General features: G+C 35.9%; 1 protein-coding gene across 3 annotated transcripts in view; it reads left to right on the top strand.

The window, feature by feature from the left end:
• FAF1 (Fas associated factor 1) overlaps positions 1 to 20,833 on the top strand; it is a 532,153-nt gene that overhangs the window by 221,992 nt on the left and 289,328 nt on the right. For all 3 annotated transcript variants that reach the window (XR_009258134.1, XM_058717421.1, XM_058717422.1), the window contains exon 6: positions 7,554 to 7,645. Coding sequence is in view for 2 of the 3 variants with exons in the window: in XM_058717421.1 (XP_058573404.1) it covers positions 7,554 to 7,645 (92 nt within the window). In the remaining variant the exon portion in view is untranslated. The remainder of the gene's footprint in view (positions 1 to 7,553; positions 7,646 to 20,833) is intronic.

Raw genomic sequence — 20,833 nt, forward strand, 5'->3', positions numbered from 1 at the left:
GATATTGAACCAGCCCTGCCTCCCAGGTATAAATGCCACTTGATCACAATGAATAATCCTTTTAATGTATTGTTGACTCCAGTTGGCTAGTATCTTGTTGAGGATTTTTGCATCTATGTTCATCAAGGAAATTAGTCCATAGTTCTCCTTTTTAATGGGGTCTTTGGTTTCTGAATCAAGGTGATGCTGGCCTTGTAGCATGAGTTTGGAAGTTTTCCTTCCATTTCTGTTTTTGGAACAGCTTCAAAAGAATAAGTGTTAACTCTTCTTTAAATGTTTGGTGGAATTCACCTGCAAAGCCATCTGGCCCTGGACTCTTGTTTTGGGGGAGGTTTTTTATTACTATTTAAATTTCTTTACTGGTTATGGATCTGTTCAAACTTTCTATTTCTTCCTGTTTCAGTTTAGATAATTTATATGTTTCTAGGAATTTGTCCATTACTTACAGATTGCCCAATTTATTGGTATATAATTGATCATAATATTCTCTTATTATTGTTTGTATTTCTGCTGTGTTAGTTATGATTTCTCCTCTTTCATTCTTGATTTGATTTACTTGGGTCCTTTTTCTTTTTGATCAAACTGGCTAGGGATTTATAATTTTGTTAATTCTTTCAAAGAACCAACTCCTTGTTTCATTGATCTTTTCTACTTTATTTATTTATTTATTTTTTATTTTTTTACAATTTATTTATTTTTTTCAGATAGCATTGATTTCTGCTCTAATCTTTATTATTTCCCATCTTCTGCTGGTTTTGAGTTCTTTTTGCTGTTCTTTTTTTCAGCTCTTTAAGGTTTAAGGTTAGGTTGTATATCTGAGATCTTTTTTCCTTCTTTAGGAAGGCCTGGATTACTATATACTTCCCTGTTGTGACCACCTTTGCTACATGCCAGTGGTTTTGATCAATCTTGTTATCATTTTCATTTGCTTCAATGTACTTTTTAAACTCCCCTTTAACTTCTTGGTTAACCTGTTCATTATTTAATAGAATGTTCTTTAATCTCCAAGTATTCATGGTCTTTCCAAATTTTTTCCTGTAGTTGATTTCAAGTTTCATAGTGTTGTGGTCTGAAAATATGCATGGTATGATCTTGATTTTTTTGTACTTGTTGAGGGCTGATTTGTGTCCCAGTATATGATCTATTCTGGAGAATGTTCCATGTGTACTTGAGAAGAATGCATATTCCACTGCTTTAGAATGAAATATTCTGAATATCTGTTAAGTCCGTCTGGTCCAAGATGTCATTCAAAGCCATTGTTTCCTTGTTGATTTTCTGCCTAGATGATCTGTCCATTGTTGTAAGTGGGGTGTTGAATTCCCCTACTATAATAGCATTATTATCAATGAGTTTCTTCATGTTTGTGATTAATTGGTTTATATATTTGGGTGTTTCACGTTGGGGCATAACTGTTTACAATTGTTAGGTCTTGATGGATAGACCCCTTAATTATGATATAATGCCCTTCTTCATCTCTTGTTACATTCTTTAAAAATTTTTTTTTAACGTTTATTTATTTTTGAGAGAGAGGGAGAGAAAGAAAGAAAGGAAGGAAGAAAGAAAGGAGGAAAGGACGAACGAACACGAGCAGGAGAGGGCCAGAGAAAGATGGAGACGCAGAATCTGAAGCACCTCCAGGCTCTGAGCTGTCAGTACAGAGCCCAACTGGGGCTTGAACCCACAAGCTGTGAGATCATGACCTGAGCCAAAGTTGGACACTTAACTGACTGAGCTACCCAGGTGCCCCTATAGTCTTTATTTTAAAATCTACATTGTCTGATATAAGTGTGGCTACTCTGGCTTTCTTTTGGCAACCATTAGCATGATAGATGGTTCTCCATACCCTTACTTTCAATATGAAGATGTCCTTAGAGATAAAATGGGTCTTGTAAACAGCATATAGAAGGATCTTTTTTTTCTTATCCATGCGATACCCTGTGTCTTTTGATTGGAGCCTTTAGCCCATTGACATTAGAGTGAGTACTGAAAGATATGAATTTATTGCCATTTTGTTGCCTGTAGAATTGAAGTTTCTGATGGTGTTCTCTGGTCCTTTGTTGTCTTTGTCGCCTTTGGTCTATTTTTGGTTTTGTTTTTTGTTTTGTTTTGTTTTTTCATCTTTTCTCCCCTCAAAGAGTCCCCCTTAAAATTTCTTGCAGGACTGGTTTAGTGGTCATGAATTCCTTTAGTTTTTGTTTGGGAAACTCTTTATCTCTCCTTTTATTTTGAATGGCAGCCTTGCTGGGTAACGAATTCTTGGCTGCATTTTTTTTTTTTTTTTTTACATAAAAGATCATTTATTTATTTATATAACAATCTCCATTTTGTCTTCCAAAAATCGGATTATTTATACCTAAGGCACCATACTAAGTTTAAGTCACTCACTCTTTGATAAAGTAATTGAACACTAGCTAAGCTGCATAGGCTTTCTAAGGTATAGATTCACACTAAATATTCTTATAAGTGTGAATCTGTAAAATAAAGAGGATAACATTTAGCAACAGGCCATATTTTTATACATATAATTGTGCAAGTTACAGTGTTTTCGGTTAGGGAGAGGGAGGATAGGATAAAAAAAGTGCAACTTTGGCTGCATGTTTTTATGGTTCATCACATTGAATATATCCTGCCACTCCTTTCTGGCCTGCCAAGTTTCTGTGTATAGGTCTGCTGTGAACCTGATCTCTCTTCCCTTATAGGTTAAGGATTTTTTTTCCCTTGCTACTTTCATAGTTCTTTCCTTGTCTGTGTATTTTGTGCATTTGACTATGATATGCCTTGTTGATGGTCGTTTTTTGTTGACTCTAATGGGAGTTCTCTGTACTTGTTGGATTTTCATGTCTGTGTCTTTCCGCAGTTTAGGAAAGTTTTCTGCTATGATTTGCTCACATAAACCTCCCACCCCTTCTGTCTTTCTCTTCATCTTCTGGGACTCCTTTGTTTCAGATGCCTTTCTTTTTTAATGAGTCACTGAGTTCTCTATGTCTTGTATCGTGCTTTTTTGCCTTACTTTCCCTCTTTTTTTCCTGCATCATTATTCTCCATAATTTTGTCTTCTATATCACTGATTCGCTGCTCTGATTCATCCACCCTTACTGCTGTGGCATCCATTCGAGATTGCATGTCACATATAGCATTTTTAATTTTGTCCTGACTAGATTTTACTTCTTTTATCTCTGCAGAAAAGGATTCTATGCTTTTTTCAACTCCAGCTAATATTCTTATTATTATGATTCTAAATTTTAGTTCAGACATCTTGCTTATATCTGTGTTGATTAAGTCCCTGGCTGTCCTTTCTTCCTGTACTTTCTTTTGAGGTGAATTCCTTCATTTTGTCATTTTGGAGGAAGGAAAAGTATTAGTGAAATAAAAAAATAAAAGTTTCAAAATTAAAACCAACAGAAAAAATCAAATAAAGGGAGCTAGATGCTAGGTGTGCTCTGGTCTGGTTTTTGAAAGAAGCTTATAGAATAGAGAAAAAAGGGGAAGAAAAGAAAAAAAAGGTAAAACATTTAAAATAAAAAATTATACAATAAAATAGAATAGAATGAATTGAAGAAAGTAAAATAGAATAAAAAAATTTACAAGAGAATATAGTAAAAAATTTTTGTAAAAATGGGAAATAAAAATAAATTCTTTCTGTATCCAAGAATAAGAGAAAAAGAAAAGGGGGGGAAAAACACCAAATAGATGGATGAGGAAACAGAAGAAAATCTGAATGAAATTACATCCGGTTTCCCCTAGAAGTCTAAATGTGAAGCACTTTATAGTCCTTACACTAAGCAGAGAGAGAGACTTGTGTTGGTCTCCTAGGGCCTGAGCTTGGTTGGCGCAGTTGGTTGGAGCCTGGTGCAAGGGCTCTCTTCTCCACTAATTGGCACTGTTTAGCTTACTGGGGTGGATTGGTTGGCAGGCATGCATGTCTATGCGAATGAATGGGAGAGGTGAAAATGGGGTCACCCATCTTCCCAGTCTCTGGCTCTGGAACTCTGTGCTCTCACAGACCAGCAGTCAAGCACCCCACCTTTGTCTTTGGCTTCCATTCACTCCCTACTTCTACACTGTCTGTGTCCATGCTGTCAGCCTGTCAGGCGGAAGCTCCCTCCTGAATTATATCTCATATGGGGCTGTGTTTCCAAATCCCTCACTTTTGAGAAACCTGTGGCTTGGACCCCCTCTGACCCTATGGGGGAGGGTCTCGCTGGGCAATGGCCAGGTGCCCGCTTGCCCCTTGGGAACATGCATGTGGCTATGCTGTTGCAGAAGTTCAGAGATTGTAGACAGGTGCCTGCCTGCCGCAGAAAAAGTTTGGGTAATTGCATAGCAGCAGAGGTTCAGGGCTTATGGCAGAACACAACATACAGCCAGTGCCAGGTTTCATCACACCATGGTGTCTTTGTTCCAATATGAGTGAATGTGGCTGTTCTCCAGGGTCTGTTGGGACCTTTGCTTGTGGGGAGACTGTACAGCCTCTACCAAATGCTCTCGTAGGAGGAGAACCACTTCTCCTCCTATGGCCCTCAGACCTCTCAGACCTCGTGTTCCAGGGGATTCACCTTTCTCTATCCTAATTCTTGGTAATTTAAATATCTTTGTAAATGGTTCTTCCAGTACCTCGGACTCTTAGTTTCTTGAATTTCTTTCCTACAGAGGTCTTTTTTTCTCCAACCTGTATCAGCTATATCTCCCATTCTCCTATCATTTAATTATAATTCTCAAATCTTAATTTGAGGCTTTGATTTTCTGCTTACCATATCTCATCTTTCTAGCTCATTTCCTTTGGTGTCCTAACTCCAGCAGTTCTTCAACACTACTTAGGCCTCTAATCCATTGTTTCTACCATCTGCTCAAGATGATTACCTCTTTCGTGTTTTTTCTTCCTTCCTTACAGTGGGTTAAATCCCACGGTTAATCATTATAATCACTTTCTTGTGTATAATCCCAACTCTTTCTTTAAAGATCCTGCATGACAAAAATCCTTACTTTTGATAAATCCAACTCCATCTATTCTGTGCCTTACAGCTAAAAGTGGCTGCAGACAAATAAAATCATGGTGTTGGTGTACCTTTAAATTCATGACCATGGTCTTTAGAGAGCCCCTTAATGTTGCTAGGCAGTCACAGTATATTTACCTGGTTTATCTACACTCCTAAATGGTTATTTTGTATTTGTCCTCTCCTCAGGCCTTTAAAGCACCTTTCCCTTATTCTCACTCTCAACTGATGCCTTTCTTTCCTGTTTTGTTTCACTGACAAAATAAAGGCAATATAAGCAAAATTCTACAAATTCCCAGCTTGGTCTCTGTTTACTTACCTGCATTTTACAAAAGTATTCTCCTTTTGTTACTCTAGATGGCTTGTCCAGTCTCCTATTGAAGACCAGGCCTCCATGTTTGCTTTGGATTGCATTCTTTATCCCCTCTGGCCTATTCAAGGATTTGACCTAATTCTTCCCTGTGTTTCCTGCATCATTGGTATTTTTCTCTAATAGACCATTACCTCTAGTAGAGCATAACCACAAACATAATGTTATGTCTTCTATTTTTCTTCCCCTTCTAATAATCACTGCATTCCTCTAGTCCCCTTGATAACAAAACTTTCCCCAGAGAGTTGTTTATATTTCTTGTCTCTAATTTATTTATCCCCATTTCTCCTTAGCCCAATCTAAGCAAAGAATTGCTAGTGCTTCTGTCAAAGTCACCAGTGAAGTGACCACGTGACTAAATTCAGTGGTAATCTTGTCCAGTGTAATGACTTTTAAGTGCATCTATATGCACAGTTTTATATCTTTAGTTTATATTTCCACTCCAGACCTGTTCCCGGCTTTCCAGATTGATATATCCACTTGCTTATCTTCTCCATTTAAATGCTTGATACACATTTCAAACTTACCTGCCCAAAATGGAAGTCCTCATCTTCAGTCTTGCCTTTGAATTGATACCAACTTCATCTTTCCAGTTACTCAGTCTAAAATCTTTAGGATCATTACTGACTCCTTTCTGTTAGAAACTGTATCCAATGTGTCGGGAAATCTCTTTGATACTATTTTCAAAATATATCCAGAATCCAGCTATTTTACATCACTTCTATCACACTGGCATAAACCATTATCATCCTTATCTTAGTATATTCCATTAGTCTCTTCTGTGCTTCTGTCCTTCTCTGCCAACCCCTTCCCAAGTGTTTTCAACACAGCTAACAAATTTATGTGTGTATGTATTATTTAAATGATTCATTTTAACGTGAATCATTTAAGTATCCTGTCACTTCAGTAGTTTCCCATTTCATTCAGAGTAAAAGTCAAAGCCCTTACATTAGCCTAAATACCTCAACATATTTCCTGTCCTTACCATCACTGTTCTTTCTGTGACCCATCTCAGTCAGTGCTCATTTGACTTCAGTTACATTAGACTCCTTGTTGTTCATTAAGTATTTTGTGCTGGTTGTTTTCTTCGCCTGAAATATTCTTTTTCTGTATATTCTCATGGTTTACTTCCTCACCTCTTTAAGTCTTTGCTCAAAAGCCATATTCCCCACGTGAGAACCACCCTCACCACCCAGTGTAAAATTACATAACTCACACCCCCATATTCTTCACCCTCCCTTTCCTGATTTATGTTTATTCCAAAGAATTATCAAGTTTTAATATTCAACTATATAGGTTGCTAACTTTATTTGTTCCTACTAAACTGTAAAACTCTATACCATCAGGGGATTTAGACTGTTCTGTTCACCACTATACCCTCAGTGTTTACAATTTTCCTGTCACAGAGTAGGTAGCTCAGTAAGTATCTGTTTAATAAATATGTATGCCCTGGGTTACGATGTAAAGATGTAAAATGTGTTTCTTAGTATGTTTTTCTGTCAAAAAAAAAAAGTTTGAAGTATGTTAGTAAGTTTTTACCATCAAGTTAGGAGTGCAAAAGGTATGTAGGGTTTTTATGGCAAAAAATTGTACTAAAGTTTTGTGTGGCTTTCAAGATATAGTTCAGATGTATCACAAGAGTAGTTTATTCACCCTAGATGGAATATTTTAACAAAAAAATTCTCTGGAGTAAGAGTTAAGGTACCCAGGTAACACTTACTAGATCTCTTACCCAAGTCAGTTTACTTCTCGGGCTGCAGTTCCTTATCTTTAAAGTCTTTGGGTTGAGGTGCTTGCTTATAATCTTTTCTAGGTCTTGTGATCTCTGAAAACCTACATTATGCTAATTTTTGTTAATGATCCTGGAAGAAGTGCGTATTAGTTTCAAGGATATACTTCTTTAATGAAGAAATTAATGACTCTTAGCTGTGTTCTTATCTAGTTGTATTTCATTATGAGCTAAAGAATTTGCGTTTTATCTTTAATGTTCATACTTATATGCTCACTTGTATATGGGAGAAACAAATTATTTGGATTCAGTCATTCTGCTTTATCATATTTAGGAAATTATCAAAAGATGAAAAGGTAAGCTATAATATTGAAAAATTTTCAAGAACTTTAGGGAAAAAATGAATAATGTACAATCAACAGTCATTTTTTTTGTTTTGTTTTTAATTTTTCTTTTCCAGACGGTCTTAAAATCGCTACATTTGCCAAAAAACAACAGTCTTTATGTCCTTACACCAGACTTGCCACCACCTTCATCATCTAGTCATGCTGGGTAAGGTGTTTACTTTTCCTGGGAGTCTGAAATGGAAAGCTTGATTGTTACATTGCTTTAAGCTGTATGTAAATATCAAAATGAAATCAAATCAAAATCTTGTTGAAGCATAAACTTAGCACCAACTATTAACTATATAAAATTTCAAACTATTTTGGTCTGGATGGTTTGTTTGATTTTAGTGGTGGAATTTTTTTCCAAAGAAAATCTTTAGCAAAACTCCATTATGGAAAAAATAGTCAAAAATGGTACTGCTCTGGGGTGTCTGGGTGGCTCACTTGGTTAAACGTCTGACTCAATTTGGCTGAGGTCATGATCTCAGAGTCCTGAGATTGAGCCCCATGTCAGGCTCTGTGCTGAGCACTGAACCTCATTAACATTTTCATTCTCTGCCCCTCCCCAGCTTGTTCCATCTCCCTCTCTAAAATAAAAAAAAAAAAAAAAAAAAAAAAAAAAAAAAAAAAAAGTGCTGCTCTGTTTGAAGGGGAGGGACTAGTATTAGAAGGAAGAGATTGAGTAAATGGAACTCTAGCTTTCCCCGTGGCTAAAGAAGGCATACTTTTGAGGGAAGTTCATCAGGTCCTGCAGAATAGGGTTTGAAAAGCACTGATACATTTTTGTTAAGCTTTTCTATTTGAAATAAAGAATCTTATCCTTTTTTCATTATTCTTGAAACTCAAGACATTTATAGAATGATTAAAGTATTTTAATATTAAATTATATATTACATTGTTAATGCTAGCTAAAGCAAACTGATCCAAAGTAAATGATTATGCCAGTAATAGAGTAATAATGTTTGTGAGTACAGTATCACTCCAGAACTACATTTGTTTTTAGATTTTCACAATTTTTATACATGTTTCTTTCTTTCTTAATACAATTTGGTGATTTTGTGTGGTACAGACCTGTGTGCTTAAACTATGAATATTGTCAACCTTTTCCCCTCCCACCTATGAAATATCTTTATTATTATGTATTAGAAGGAAAAAATTACTCTTTTTCTCTCATACACTATTCACAGAATACTTCTGGCTATGAAATGTGTGGTGTTCTTTCCCTCCCACACCAGGCAATTTTTCAATGCCAGTTCTACAATTTTAATTTAATTCTGATATTATCTACCTGAAGACAGCATAAAATCCCATAGGTTCGGGGCTTAGTCCTCTAAAATTGTCCCCACATTAGACACAAGTTCAATATTTGGAAATATTCCTTCCTTTTCTATTTTTTGGAATAGTTTGAGAAGAATAGGTAATAGTTCTTCTTTAAATATTTGGTAGGCTTCACCTATGAAGCCATCAGGTCCTGGGCTTTTGTTTTTGGGAGTGTTTTGATTACTGATTCAATTTCTTTGCTGGTAAGTGGTCTGTTCAAACATTCTATTCATGTTTCAGTTTGGGTAGGTTATGTTTTTAGAAACTTACCTATTTCTTCTGGGTTGTCCAATTTGTTGGCACAGAGTCTTTCATAACATTCTCTTATAATTGTGCTCCTGTGGTGTTTGTTGTTACTTCTCCTCTTTCCTTTGTGATTTTATTTGGGTCCCTTTTTTTTTTTCTTGATAAATCTGGCTAGAGGATTATCAATTTTACTGATTTTTTTTTTTTTTTCCCGAAGAACCAGATCCTGGTTTCATTGATGTGTTCTGTTGTTTTTTTAAGTTTCTTTATCATTTATTTATTCTCTAATCTTTATTATTCCCTTCCTTTGACTGGTTTTAGGTTTTGTTTGTTCTTTTTGTAGCTTTAGGTATAAGGTTAGGTTGTTTATTTGACATTTTCTTGCTTTTGAGGTAAGCCTGTTTTGCTGTAAACTTCCCTCTTAGAACCATTTTTGCTGCATCCCAAGTGTTTTGAACCATTGTATTTTCATTTTCATTTGTTTCCATGTACCTTTTAATGTCTTCTTTTATTTCTTTGTTGATTCATTCATTGTTTCATAGCATGTTATGTAATCTCTATGTATTTCTGTGCTTCCCAGACTTTTTTTTCATGTGATTGGTTTCTAGTTTCATAGCTTTCTGGTCAGAAAACATGCATGGTATGACTTTGATCATTTTAAATTTGTCAAGACCTGTTTTGTGGATCTCTTCTGGAGAATGTTCCATGGGAACTTGAGAAGAATATGTATTCTGCTATTTTAGGATAAGATGTTCTGAATATATCTGGTAAATCTCTCTGGTCTATTGTGTCAGTCAAAGCCATTGTTTCTTTGTTGATATTCTGTTTAGATTATCTATCCATTGATGTAAGGGGGGTGTTAAAGTCTCTTCCTAGTATTGTATTTTCCTTGATTAGTTCCTTTATGTTTGTTAGTAACTATTTTAGGTCTATCTAGTAACTATTTGGGTCTATCCATTATAGGTGTATAAAATTTATAATTGTTATATTTTGTTGGATTGTCCTTTTTATTATTATATATATAGTCTCTTCCTTTGTCTTTTGTTATAGTCTTTGTTTTAAACTTTATTTTGTCTGATAAAAGTATTACTAATATGGCTTTCTTTTGACAATTTGCATGATAAATATTTCTCTATCACCTCACTTTCAATGTGCTGGTGTCTTTAGGTTGGATTATTTTGTCCATCTATGTATTGTCATTTTATTACTTGTTTTGTGTTTGTTTCTGAAGATTTTCTCTGATCCTTTCCTGTCTTTCTATCTTTCATGGTTTGCTGGTTTTCTTTAGTGATATATTTGTATTTCTTTCTCTTTATTCTTTGCATATGTATTAGTAGTTTTTGATTTGTGGTTACCATTAGGTTTGTATATGACACCTTCTGCATATAGCAGTCTATATTAAGTTGATGGCCTTTCAAGTTTGAACCAATTCTTTATTCCTCTTCTCCCAGGTTTGAGAAATATGATGTCATATGTTACATCTTTTTATATTGTGACTTCCTTGGCTGGTTGTTACAGATATATTTATTTTTGCTATTTTTGTGTTTCCTACCTTTATAATGTCACTTTTGCCTCTCCACTCAAAGAGTCTCTCAATATTTCTTGCAGGGCTGGTTTAGTGGTCATGAACTTCTTTAGTTTTTGTTTGTTTGGGAAACTCTTTATCTGTCCTTTTATTTTGAATGATAGCCTTCCTGGATAAAGTCTCCTTGGCTGCACATTTTCCCCATTTAGCATTAGAACTTATCATGCCATTCCTTTCTGGTTTAGAAAGTTTCAGCTGAAGGAAGTATCCCCTGCCAGCCCTTTTGGTTTTCCCATATAAATGACTGTCTTCTTTTTCTTGCTGCTTTTAATTTTTTTTCTTTATCGTTGTATTTGGCATTTTAATTATAATATGTGTTGTTGTGAATCTGCTTTTGTTGATTTTGATGGGGTTCTTTGTGCCTATCCTGGCTCCGAATATCTGTTTCCTTCCTCAGATTTGGGAAGTTTTCAGCTATTATTTCTTCAAATAAATTCTCTTACCCCCTTTCCTTCTTTTTCTTCTGGGACTCCTATAATGCTAATGTTACTATGTTTGATGGAGTCACTGAATTCCATCAGTCTTCTCATTTTGAATAATTCTTTTTTCTCTCTTTTGTTCAGCTTGATTATTTTCCATTACTCTGTCTTCTAGGTCATTAATTCATTCCTTTGCTTCTTCCAGCCTGCTGTTCATTCCATCAAGTATGTTTATTTCATTTATCAAGCTCTTTATCTTTGCTGTTATTCCTTACCTCTGTGTTAAGGGTCTCATTCATGCCTTCTACTCTTTTCTCAAGTGCAGTGAGTAATTCTCATGATCATTACTTTAAATTCTCTATCAGGCATGTTACTTATATCTGTTTCACCTAGAATTCTGGTTATGGCCTTGTCCTGTTCTTTGATTTTTGATACGTTTTTCTATCTTTTCATTCTGTCTTAATTTCTATCCCTATTTCTGTGTGGTAGGTCAGCTATGTATGCTGTTCTTGAGTATAATAGCATTCTGAAGAAGAGATCCTGTAGTGCCCTGTTGTGTATTATTCCCTCTCCCCCAGGGTCTGGTGATTCCAGGAGTGTCTACAGTGTGTTTTATGTGCACTCTGTTGTTTTGTTCTGGCTGCTTTATCCCCAGGTCAGTCATCTGTAGAGGTTCTCTTTGCCTGTTGTGGGCAGTGTTTGGCCTTTTGCCTGAATGTGACACCTTTTAACTAGGTGTGCTCTGGTGTATCTGTGAAATGAGACCTGTTGCTACCACTGTGGAACTTGAAGCTCCACAAAACTCCCGTGTTTGGAGATAAGGTGTGAGCACAGGTTTGGGCTGATCTTTTGGAGCCAGAGGCTGTCACACTGAACTCTTATACAAGCATGACTGGGAAGGGTGGTTCTTTTGGAGCATGGGGGTGGGGCTTGGTGTAAGCAAGTTAGGTCATGAGTGTCCGTGCTGCACTGGTCCCTGTAGGTGGTCCGTGACCCTGCTCATGCTGAGGGGAAGTGAGTGAAATGGTGTTGGTCTGTTCCTTTGTTCCTATAGTGGTGTCTTTGTGAATGCTGCCTCTCTGGGATGTGCTCTGAAATGAGCAAATAGCCTGCCTACTGTGTGCCCCAGGTGGTTTTCAGATCACTGTTTCCATTCTATGTGTCCCTGGATTATTTGACTGCCTTCTCTCCAAGAGCATTGCAGTGCCCTTTGGGCTCTATTCCCCCAAGCTGGATGACCTTTAAAACTTCAGGCTTGGGTTGCCTGGGTGGCTCAGTCAGTTAAGCATCCAACTCAATCTTAGCTCATGTCTTGATCTCACGGTTGTGAGTTCAAGCCCCATGTTGGGCTTCATGCTGGGCATGAAGCCTACTTAAACAAACAAACAAACAAACAAACAAACAAACAAACAAACAAAACTTCCAGGCCTTAAGATCTACTAATTGTAGGAAATTTGGCCCTTTTTGCTTTCCTAGCCAATTGCTATGGGAATTCGTTTTCCCTATGTGCTCCCCTCTGTGCTGGTCTGTCTCTCACCTTTATTCGAGACCAGGGATCCCTTCTCACCATGGCAGCCACAAATCCAGTTTTCTCCCAAACCATGTCTCCACATGTCTTACCTTCTTTGATTGGCCTCTTCTCTGCCTTTCATTGTGGAGTCTGTTCTGCCAGTCTTTAGGTGGATTTCTAGGGTATTTAGGATGATTTGATAATTATCTAGCTGTATTTCTGGGACAAGGCAAACTTCAGGTTCTCATACTCTGCTGCCATCTTCCAGCTTGGCTTTATGGATTTTTACCAAGTTATACTGATGCTGTTTCCTTTGTTGGAACAGTAAGACAGAAGAATTCAAAGCCAAACAGAAGATACAGAAGCACAAACTATCTGGGGGGAGGAAGGACATGTAGAGGCTCCTTGTAATGAAAAATCATATCAATGCATATTTTATTCAAGTCTAACTAAAATCCAAGTTGTTTTTCTCTTAGTGTGTTAATCTAATGTATCTTTCAGTAAAACTAGAGATTATTTTCCCTTTTTTTGGTGATATATATCTGAATTTTGATTTCATGGGAGACCATTAAAAAAATTCATTTAGAACCTTAAAAGCTAATGGTTATAATTATTTTTTTTTTTTTCAACGTTTTTTATTTTTGGGACAGAGAGAGACAGAGCATGAACGGGGGAGGGGCAGAGAGAGAGAGGGAGACACAGAATCGGAAACAGGCTCCAGGCTCTGAGCCGTCAGCCCAGAGCCTGACGCGGGGCTCGAACTCACGGACCGCGAGATCGTGACCTGGCTGAAGTCGGACGCTTAACCGACTGCGCCACCCAGGCGCCCCATGGTTATAATTATTTTTAACTTGTGATTTTAATTTTTTATTCTACCAAATAAAAATAAGTTTTCAGGGGCACCTGGGTGGCCCAGTTGGTTGAGTGTCCAGCTTTGGCTCTGTTGAAGATCTCATGGTTCATGAGTTTGAGTCTCACATGGAGCTCACTGCTGTCAGCATGGAGCCTGCTTCCAATCTTTTGTTTCCCTCTCTCTCTGCCCCTCTCCTGCTCATGCTTTCTCTCTGTCTCAAAAATAAATAAAACATTAAAAATATGTTTTCAACATTGTAACTATATAGTAGACTCTAAAAACAAATTTCCTATTGAGTTATATAACATATATTATCTAATCTGGTAGATGAAGTTTGTAATTTGTTACCTAATTTATAATCTAAACAGGATAAAATAAGGGGTAATTCTGATTCTTAATGTTATTTGAGAATTGGCAAGTGAATAGAGGAACTCTGGAATTGGTTGTTGTAAATAGGAGAATTTATATATATAATGTCCCCATTCCTTTCTTCATCTCAAATTTGGGAATTTTGAAAAAAAATAGTTTATTTTATTTAGGTGGTTCATTTGATGTTTAATTGGTTTTATTATTATTTTTTTCTCTGAGATGAGTCAATGTATATTAGAAGATGGAGAAGAGATGGATAATAACCTGCTTGTTAATTGCAGTGGAGGACTATGATGAGGTCCTGCTGCTAGATTTTACCATTGCAGTTCCAGTGAAATGGCAAACTTTAGGTTCATTCTTTATAAAGTATCAGTCTTCTATAATCGGACCAGGCAATATGGTATTATAGTGTCACTCCTAGACAAAGTTTATTATAACCAAGTCAGGAAAGTATTATGATTGTAATCTATTTCTCCAGACAAAGGACACTAAGGTATAATGAGAAAAATCCTAGATTACTCTCCCAGTTTAGCTGCGGCCCCAGATTTTTCATTTATAAAATGGGAAGCATTGTTTTTAGTTATCAGTGTGGTTGTAAAAATTCATTAAGCAGCAGTGGTACATTATATGTAAATGCATAAATTACAAAGCACAATAAATAAAATGATTTATTTATGCTGATAAATACCATTAGTAATTAGTAATTACCATTAGTAATTTATTAAATATTAAAATAACCCTGCTAGTATGCAGCGTGATTTTGATTCATCTATTTTATAAATGAGGAAATTGAGGTATTTAGAAGACTTTTGGATTGTTCAAGGTGAATAGTAAATACTTCTCACTCTGAAGTCTCTGTGACTCTGCATCTAATATGGCTTTCGGATTCTTGACACAAATGTATAAGACTTTAAAGATGTCTTCTCTTGGGGCGCCTGGATGGCTCAGTCAGTTAAACATCCAACTCTGAAGTTTGACTCAGGTCATGATCTCATGGTCGTGAGATTGAGCCCTGCGTCGGACTCTGTGCTGAGTGTGGGGCCTGCTTGGGATTCTCTCTCTCCCCCTCTTTTTCTCCCTGTCCCTCACTTGTGCTTGCACTCTCTCTCAAAATAAATAAATAAACATTAAAAAGGTAAATATGCCTTTTCTTTTGGAGGCAGTTGTTTAGATTGAGATTTTTTTTCCCTTGTAATTGTTATATACTCTTTGAAGGGCATTACATTAGTTCACTCATTGTAGTTCTTCTCAGGAATATTCATGAAATTTCAGTGTGTGATTCCCTTTTTTTTTTTCCAATGTATCCTTAATCATTTATTAAAATGTAGATATAAAATAACATGCTCTTAAATTATTTACTTATAAACCATTTTATTTTCAAGGTTTGATGAGAACTGTAGATAAAAATTGTTTTAATGTTTGTTTATTTTTGAGAGAGAGACAGAGACAGAGACAGATGATGAGTGGGGAAGAGACAGAGAGAAAGACACAGAACTTGAAGTGGGCTCCAGGCTCTGCCTGGCCAGCACAGAGCCCAACGTGGGGCTTGAATGGCAAGATTGTGACCTGAACCGAAATCGGATGCTCAACCAACTGAGCCATCCAGGCACCCCAAGAACTGTACATATAGAGAACAGTACATTCTAAACCATGTCCTATAAGAATTTTTTTCTTGATTTTACTACCACTAGGGGGTGCCTGGTAATTGAGTCTTTTACGTATTTACAATTTCTGAAAAAAGAAAACATTAAGAGCAGAAAATTATATATAGATCTATAATTACATTTAGAATTATATTTGAATGTAAATTATATTTTTCAGAAAATAGAATATCAAGCTTTCTGAAAATTTAAGAGCAAACTCTTTAATCATAACCTTTATAACAGTTGAAAATCATTTAAAAACACTTTTTAATAAGTCAGATTTCACTAATTAATAGGTGAAATAGTACCTCAATGGCAAAACTTCAGACTATACTATCAGTGATAGTAAAATTAGCAAGGGGGAAAAAAACCGGTTAATTATACAGGTTTCATATTATAGGAAAAATTTTAGTCTATCCAAGATTTATTGGTTACATAGTGAATAAAAATAAGTTCTGTTTTCCTTTTAATTTTTTTTAATATATGAAATTTATTGTCAAATTGGTTTCCATACAACACCCAGTGCTCATCCCAAAAGATGCCCTCTTCAATGCCAATCACCTACCCTCCCCTCCCTCCCACCCCCCATCAACCCTCAGTTTGTTCTCAGTTTTTAAGAGTCTCATGCTTTGGCTGTCTCCCACTCTAACCTCTTTTTTAAAAATAAGTTCTGTTTTCAATGAGCTTATATACTCTTCATTAAAAGTATTAGGCTTGTTTTTTAATTCATCTCTTTACAGAAACTTTGCTTAGATATAACTCACTCTTAGTGTTCTGCCACTCAGGTTGATTCATTCAGTAAGCTCCTCTTTCCATCTACTCTAAAGGTTGGTGTTCCTGGGAGTTCTTTTCTCAGCAGTTCCTCCTACTGTAACGTCTCCCTGATACCTACTCTCAGTCCTTCACTTTCCAAATATGTATAGATGACACAAATACCTATTTATAAACCCACATGTCCTAGTTGCCAATGGAGCTTTTCACTGGTGTGTGTCCATATGCAATTCAAAGTCATGTTTAGAACTGAGAAATGTGTACTACTATATATTTTTTTTATCTTAAAGTACAATGGTTCAAAATACTGCAGTGTAGTTCTATTAGGATGATAATTATTTAACAGGTCATTGAGTTTGGCATATAAGTAATTGATGACTTTTTTGAGATTATTTCTGATAGAAAAAATGAGAACCAGATTATAGTAGATTTTAAGAGATAAGAGAGAAGTGAGGAATTGGAGTTACTGTTATTTCAGAAAAGTCAACTATGCAGAGAAGTTGAAGGATGAGTAGCATCAAGAGACTAGAGAATTAGAAGAGGAGAAAGACACAGCAGATAAGAAAAATTTGAAAATATAAAACCAAAAATAGGGCTGTTGCCAAAGAGGGCATGGGAGTGGCTTAGCTCCCATGAGCTAAGCTCCCATGATCGAGAGAGAGAAAACACAGATAGCAGGTATGTGTGACTGAGCAAGGATATTTTGGTCTCTCTTCCTCTTCTTATAAAGACACCAATTCTATCGGATTAGGGCCCCACTCTTAAGACCTCATTTAATCTTGATTACCGCTTAAAGACTGTCTCCAAATAGTCATATTGGGGGTTAGGGATTCAACATAAGAATTCTGGTTGGGGAGAGGGGAAATGCATTTTAGTCCACAGCAGGGATGCAGAGTGGAGTACAGCGTTTAAGTATGGAAATGAAGTTAGCTAGCAGGTTTAGTGACAGTAGGAAAGATAGGAGAATAATAGATTGAAGCAAATGGAGAATGTTTCTGGGTTCTGGATTTTTAGAGCTATTGTAGTAAAAGTTAGTGACAAAGTACAAATTATAGATAATGACTGAGATAGAAGATAAGTAATAGTTACAAGAATAAAAATGTTAAGTATGAAGTTAAAGTGCTTGGTAGGTGACAGTGACACAACATTTACCATTTATAAAGACAGGTTTTTTTGCCAAGTCATATATATATATATATATATATATATATATATATATATATATATGATATTAAATCTTCACAATAAATCAGAAATATTATTAACCAAATTTTGTAGATGGGGAAACTGAGTTAGGGGTAGTGGTGAGGTGGTGAGAATTGGGAGTTCATTTAGGTTCTTGTTTGAAGAAGGCTAGATAGCCTAATTAACTTTAGTCTGTATTAGAAAAAACATACACATAGGTATAAATGTTATAACTAAATGGGATAATGTTAAAGAATAACCTGCATACTTCTAGAATAAGAAAGAGAATGGTAAAACTTAGTGCATCAGCAAACAATAATATGAAAAAAGGAGCACAGGAAACAAGGAAAGTAGAAGAAAAACAAAATATGGTAGCAAAAAAAGAAAGAAATCAGGTATATTGAAATCTCAGTAAAATATTAAACTCTGCTATTAAAAGCTCTCATATAGGAGTTTTAAAAATAGTCCACTATATGTTCTTTACCAGAGAAACATTTTTTGAAGAAATGGCATAGAAAAGGGAAAATAAAGGGACAGAAAATGATATTCTAGCCAATATTAATTAAAAGAATGTATAGCATTCTTTTCACAACACAAGTTGTGAACTTGTGTGTACAAATCAGCAAAATTGACAAAATCACCGGAAGAAATAGATTAACCACAATCATATACAAACATCTTTCAAAAACTAATGAATTAAACAATTGTATTCTTGCCAGCTGTAGAAGATTTGAATAGCTGAATTAAACACAAGTGCAATACTAATGAAAATTGGCCATGTACTAGAACACAAAGCTAGTATCAAAAAATTGCTATCATACTGACTTCTTTCTCTGGCCATCATGCAACAAAATTACAAGTGAAGTTATAATAAAAGATATTTCTGAGATCCTCCATACTTTTGGATACTACAGATAATTTATTTCAAAATTATAGGTTAAAATGAAATCATAGTAGCAATCACTGGATATTTAGAAATGAACATAACTGAGAGTGCTAGATACTAAAACTTAGAATATAACCAAAGTGGTACTTAGAGGGACATACGTAATCTTAAGTCCACTAATTAAAAGACAAGAAAGATAGAAAACACTTGCATTGTATGTTCAACTTAAAAAAATAGAGAAATAACAACAGAGTTAACCAAAAGTAAATAGAAGGAAAGAAAGATTAAAAAGCAGAAGTTATTGATAGAGGTAATCAACATCAAATTAACTCTGTTTGGAAAGTCAAGACAGGAAAAAGTAAGAGGCAAGCACAAATAAAAATATCAGAAATGAAAAAGGGAACTTAACTACAGATTCATAAAAGTTTTCATAATAAGGTAACTATTAAATAATACTAAAGCAAGTAAGAAATTAGTAAATTTTAAAACAAAATTATACGTAAATAATAACAGAAGATCTTAAAAGTGTCCCATAAATGTAATGAGCTAGGCAGCCTTCACTTCTTGGCATGAGGTTAACCTTTATTTTTGTCTACTGTTCCTTAAGGTTTTCCCCATCAAAATATGTAGTAATGGAAGGAGCTCTGGCTTCATAGAACACATAGACTGTTCAGTCCTGTATTTGCCTGACACTGGCCTTTTGGCCTAAGGCAACATTTTTCCTCTATAAGTCTTAGTTTCCTTAGTATTATTTCATGTACGGCTATCTTCTCCAATCAGATCCTGAGCTTTGAAAAGCAAGGGGCACCTGGGTGGCTCAGTCAGTTGAGCATCCAACTTCAGCTTAGGTCATGATCTCTCAGTCCATGAGTTTGAGCCCTGTGTCAGGCTCTGTGCTGACAGCTCAGAGCCTGAAGCCTGCTTCCGATTCTGTCTCCCCCTCTCTCTGTCCCTCCCCTGCTTGTGCACTCTCTCTCTGTCTCTCAAAAAATGAATAAATGTTAAAAAAAACTTTTTTTTAAAAAAGAAAAGCAAGAACATTCTTAATGAGCATCTTCCTCAACTTATGAAAGTGTCATGTATGTAAAAGGCCCTTAATAACAAACATTTGTTGTAATGAATGTGAGAAGTTTCATGACTAATTGAAGAATGTCACTTTTGGTTCTTGCATCCGTACTCTCTCCATTGGCTGTTTTGCTAGTTGTCAAATTCATCATAAGGTGTTTTTCAGATAAGTTGAGAGTCCTATCTATCATGTTATTTATGCAGGATGTCAATTTTTCACTCATTTACCAGATATAGATTGAGTGCCATCTTATGTTAAGTTATTGTTCTAGGTGCTAGAGATATAATGAGAAACAAGCTGACAAGGTGCTTGCTTTCATGCAGTTTACAGTATAGTATGTGTAGAGGTGGGGGGACAGGCAAGAAACTATAAAAAAAAATAGATGATAGTAAGTGCTTTCTAGAAAACCAAAATAGAGTGATATGATAAGAATTGGGTGGCTACTATAGGTTGTATGCTCAGGAAAGGCCTCTCCAAAGATACACTGTTTAAGTTGAGACATGAATGGTGGAGGAGCCATTAAAGTGAAGAGCAGAAGAAAAAGTATTTTAGGTGTGGGGAATAGTGCTGAAGCTTTCAAGTCATATGTAAATATTAGTTGGAGGTTGAACATTTTGGATTGGGTATTACTAATGATAACTTGCTAGAAAAGGACTGAGAGGATGTCTCGGTAGAGTCTTGGGCAGTCTTTTCACCTTGCTTTGGCCTTGTTTTAATAGGTGATAAAAATGTCCAGTTCCATTTTAGTTATATAGGTTTTTTTCATTTTATGGAAAGGTGACAGAAAATAAGGTATCCCTGTGTAGTTGTCCCTTTTATAAGTAGTAACTGAGTCTTTGAACTTTGACCTTTTTATACTCAGAGGATGGTTCCAGTTAATATTTTAATGACTTCCATGAGTTTGTTTTTGAGCTCTGTCACGCAGTCAAGCATATGGTCCTCGTGTGGCCTCTGAATTGTGAAGTTGCTGTTAACTATGACTTTGAGTTCATTGCTATTGTATAAGCAGGGTTAAATTCAGGGTGCTAATTGGGACTCTTGTGATAGTTGAGTAAACCACTAGTGTTAAAATATATGACTTTTTTTTTGGTCCTTGGAAAACCATTGGTGTGGGAAAGCAGGTGACAGTAGTCTTGAATTAAGCAAGAGTAGGGTGTTATATTTTCCAATGGGTGCTGTGGAAGGAATCGAGGAGTAATGAGTCAAAGGTATCTTAGTTGTAACCCCAGCTCTGCCACAGAATTATTGTGTGACAAAACTATTTTAATGGCTAAACAAGCACCCAATGGAGTATGTGGTTTAGACTTGAATCCTAAGTGGAGTCTTTTACCTCTTATTCCAGATCTAAATCTTAAGACCCACATACTCAGATAGCCTAATAGAAAGAGTTATGACTGGGTCTTTAGAGCCTGATGGGCTGGTGCAATAGGCCTGCTTCACCAACCTAGTCACAGTAGGAAAGACAGCTTAGGGAGTTCATGGCAAGCTTTGTCCAGGTGTA

This window comes from Neofelis nebulosa, chromosome 2, assembly GCF_028018385.1.
Source record: "Neofelis nebulosa isolate mNeoNeb1 chromosome 2, mNeoNeb1.pri, whole genome shotgun sequence".
Lineage (NCBI taxonomy): Eukaryota > Metazoa > Chordata > Mammalia > Carnivora > Felidae > Neofelis > Neofelis nebulosa.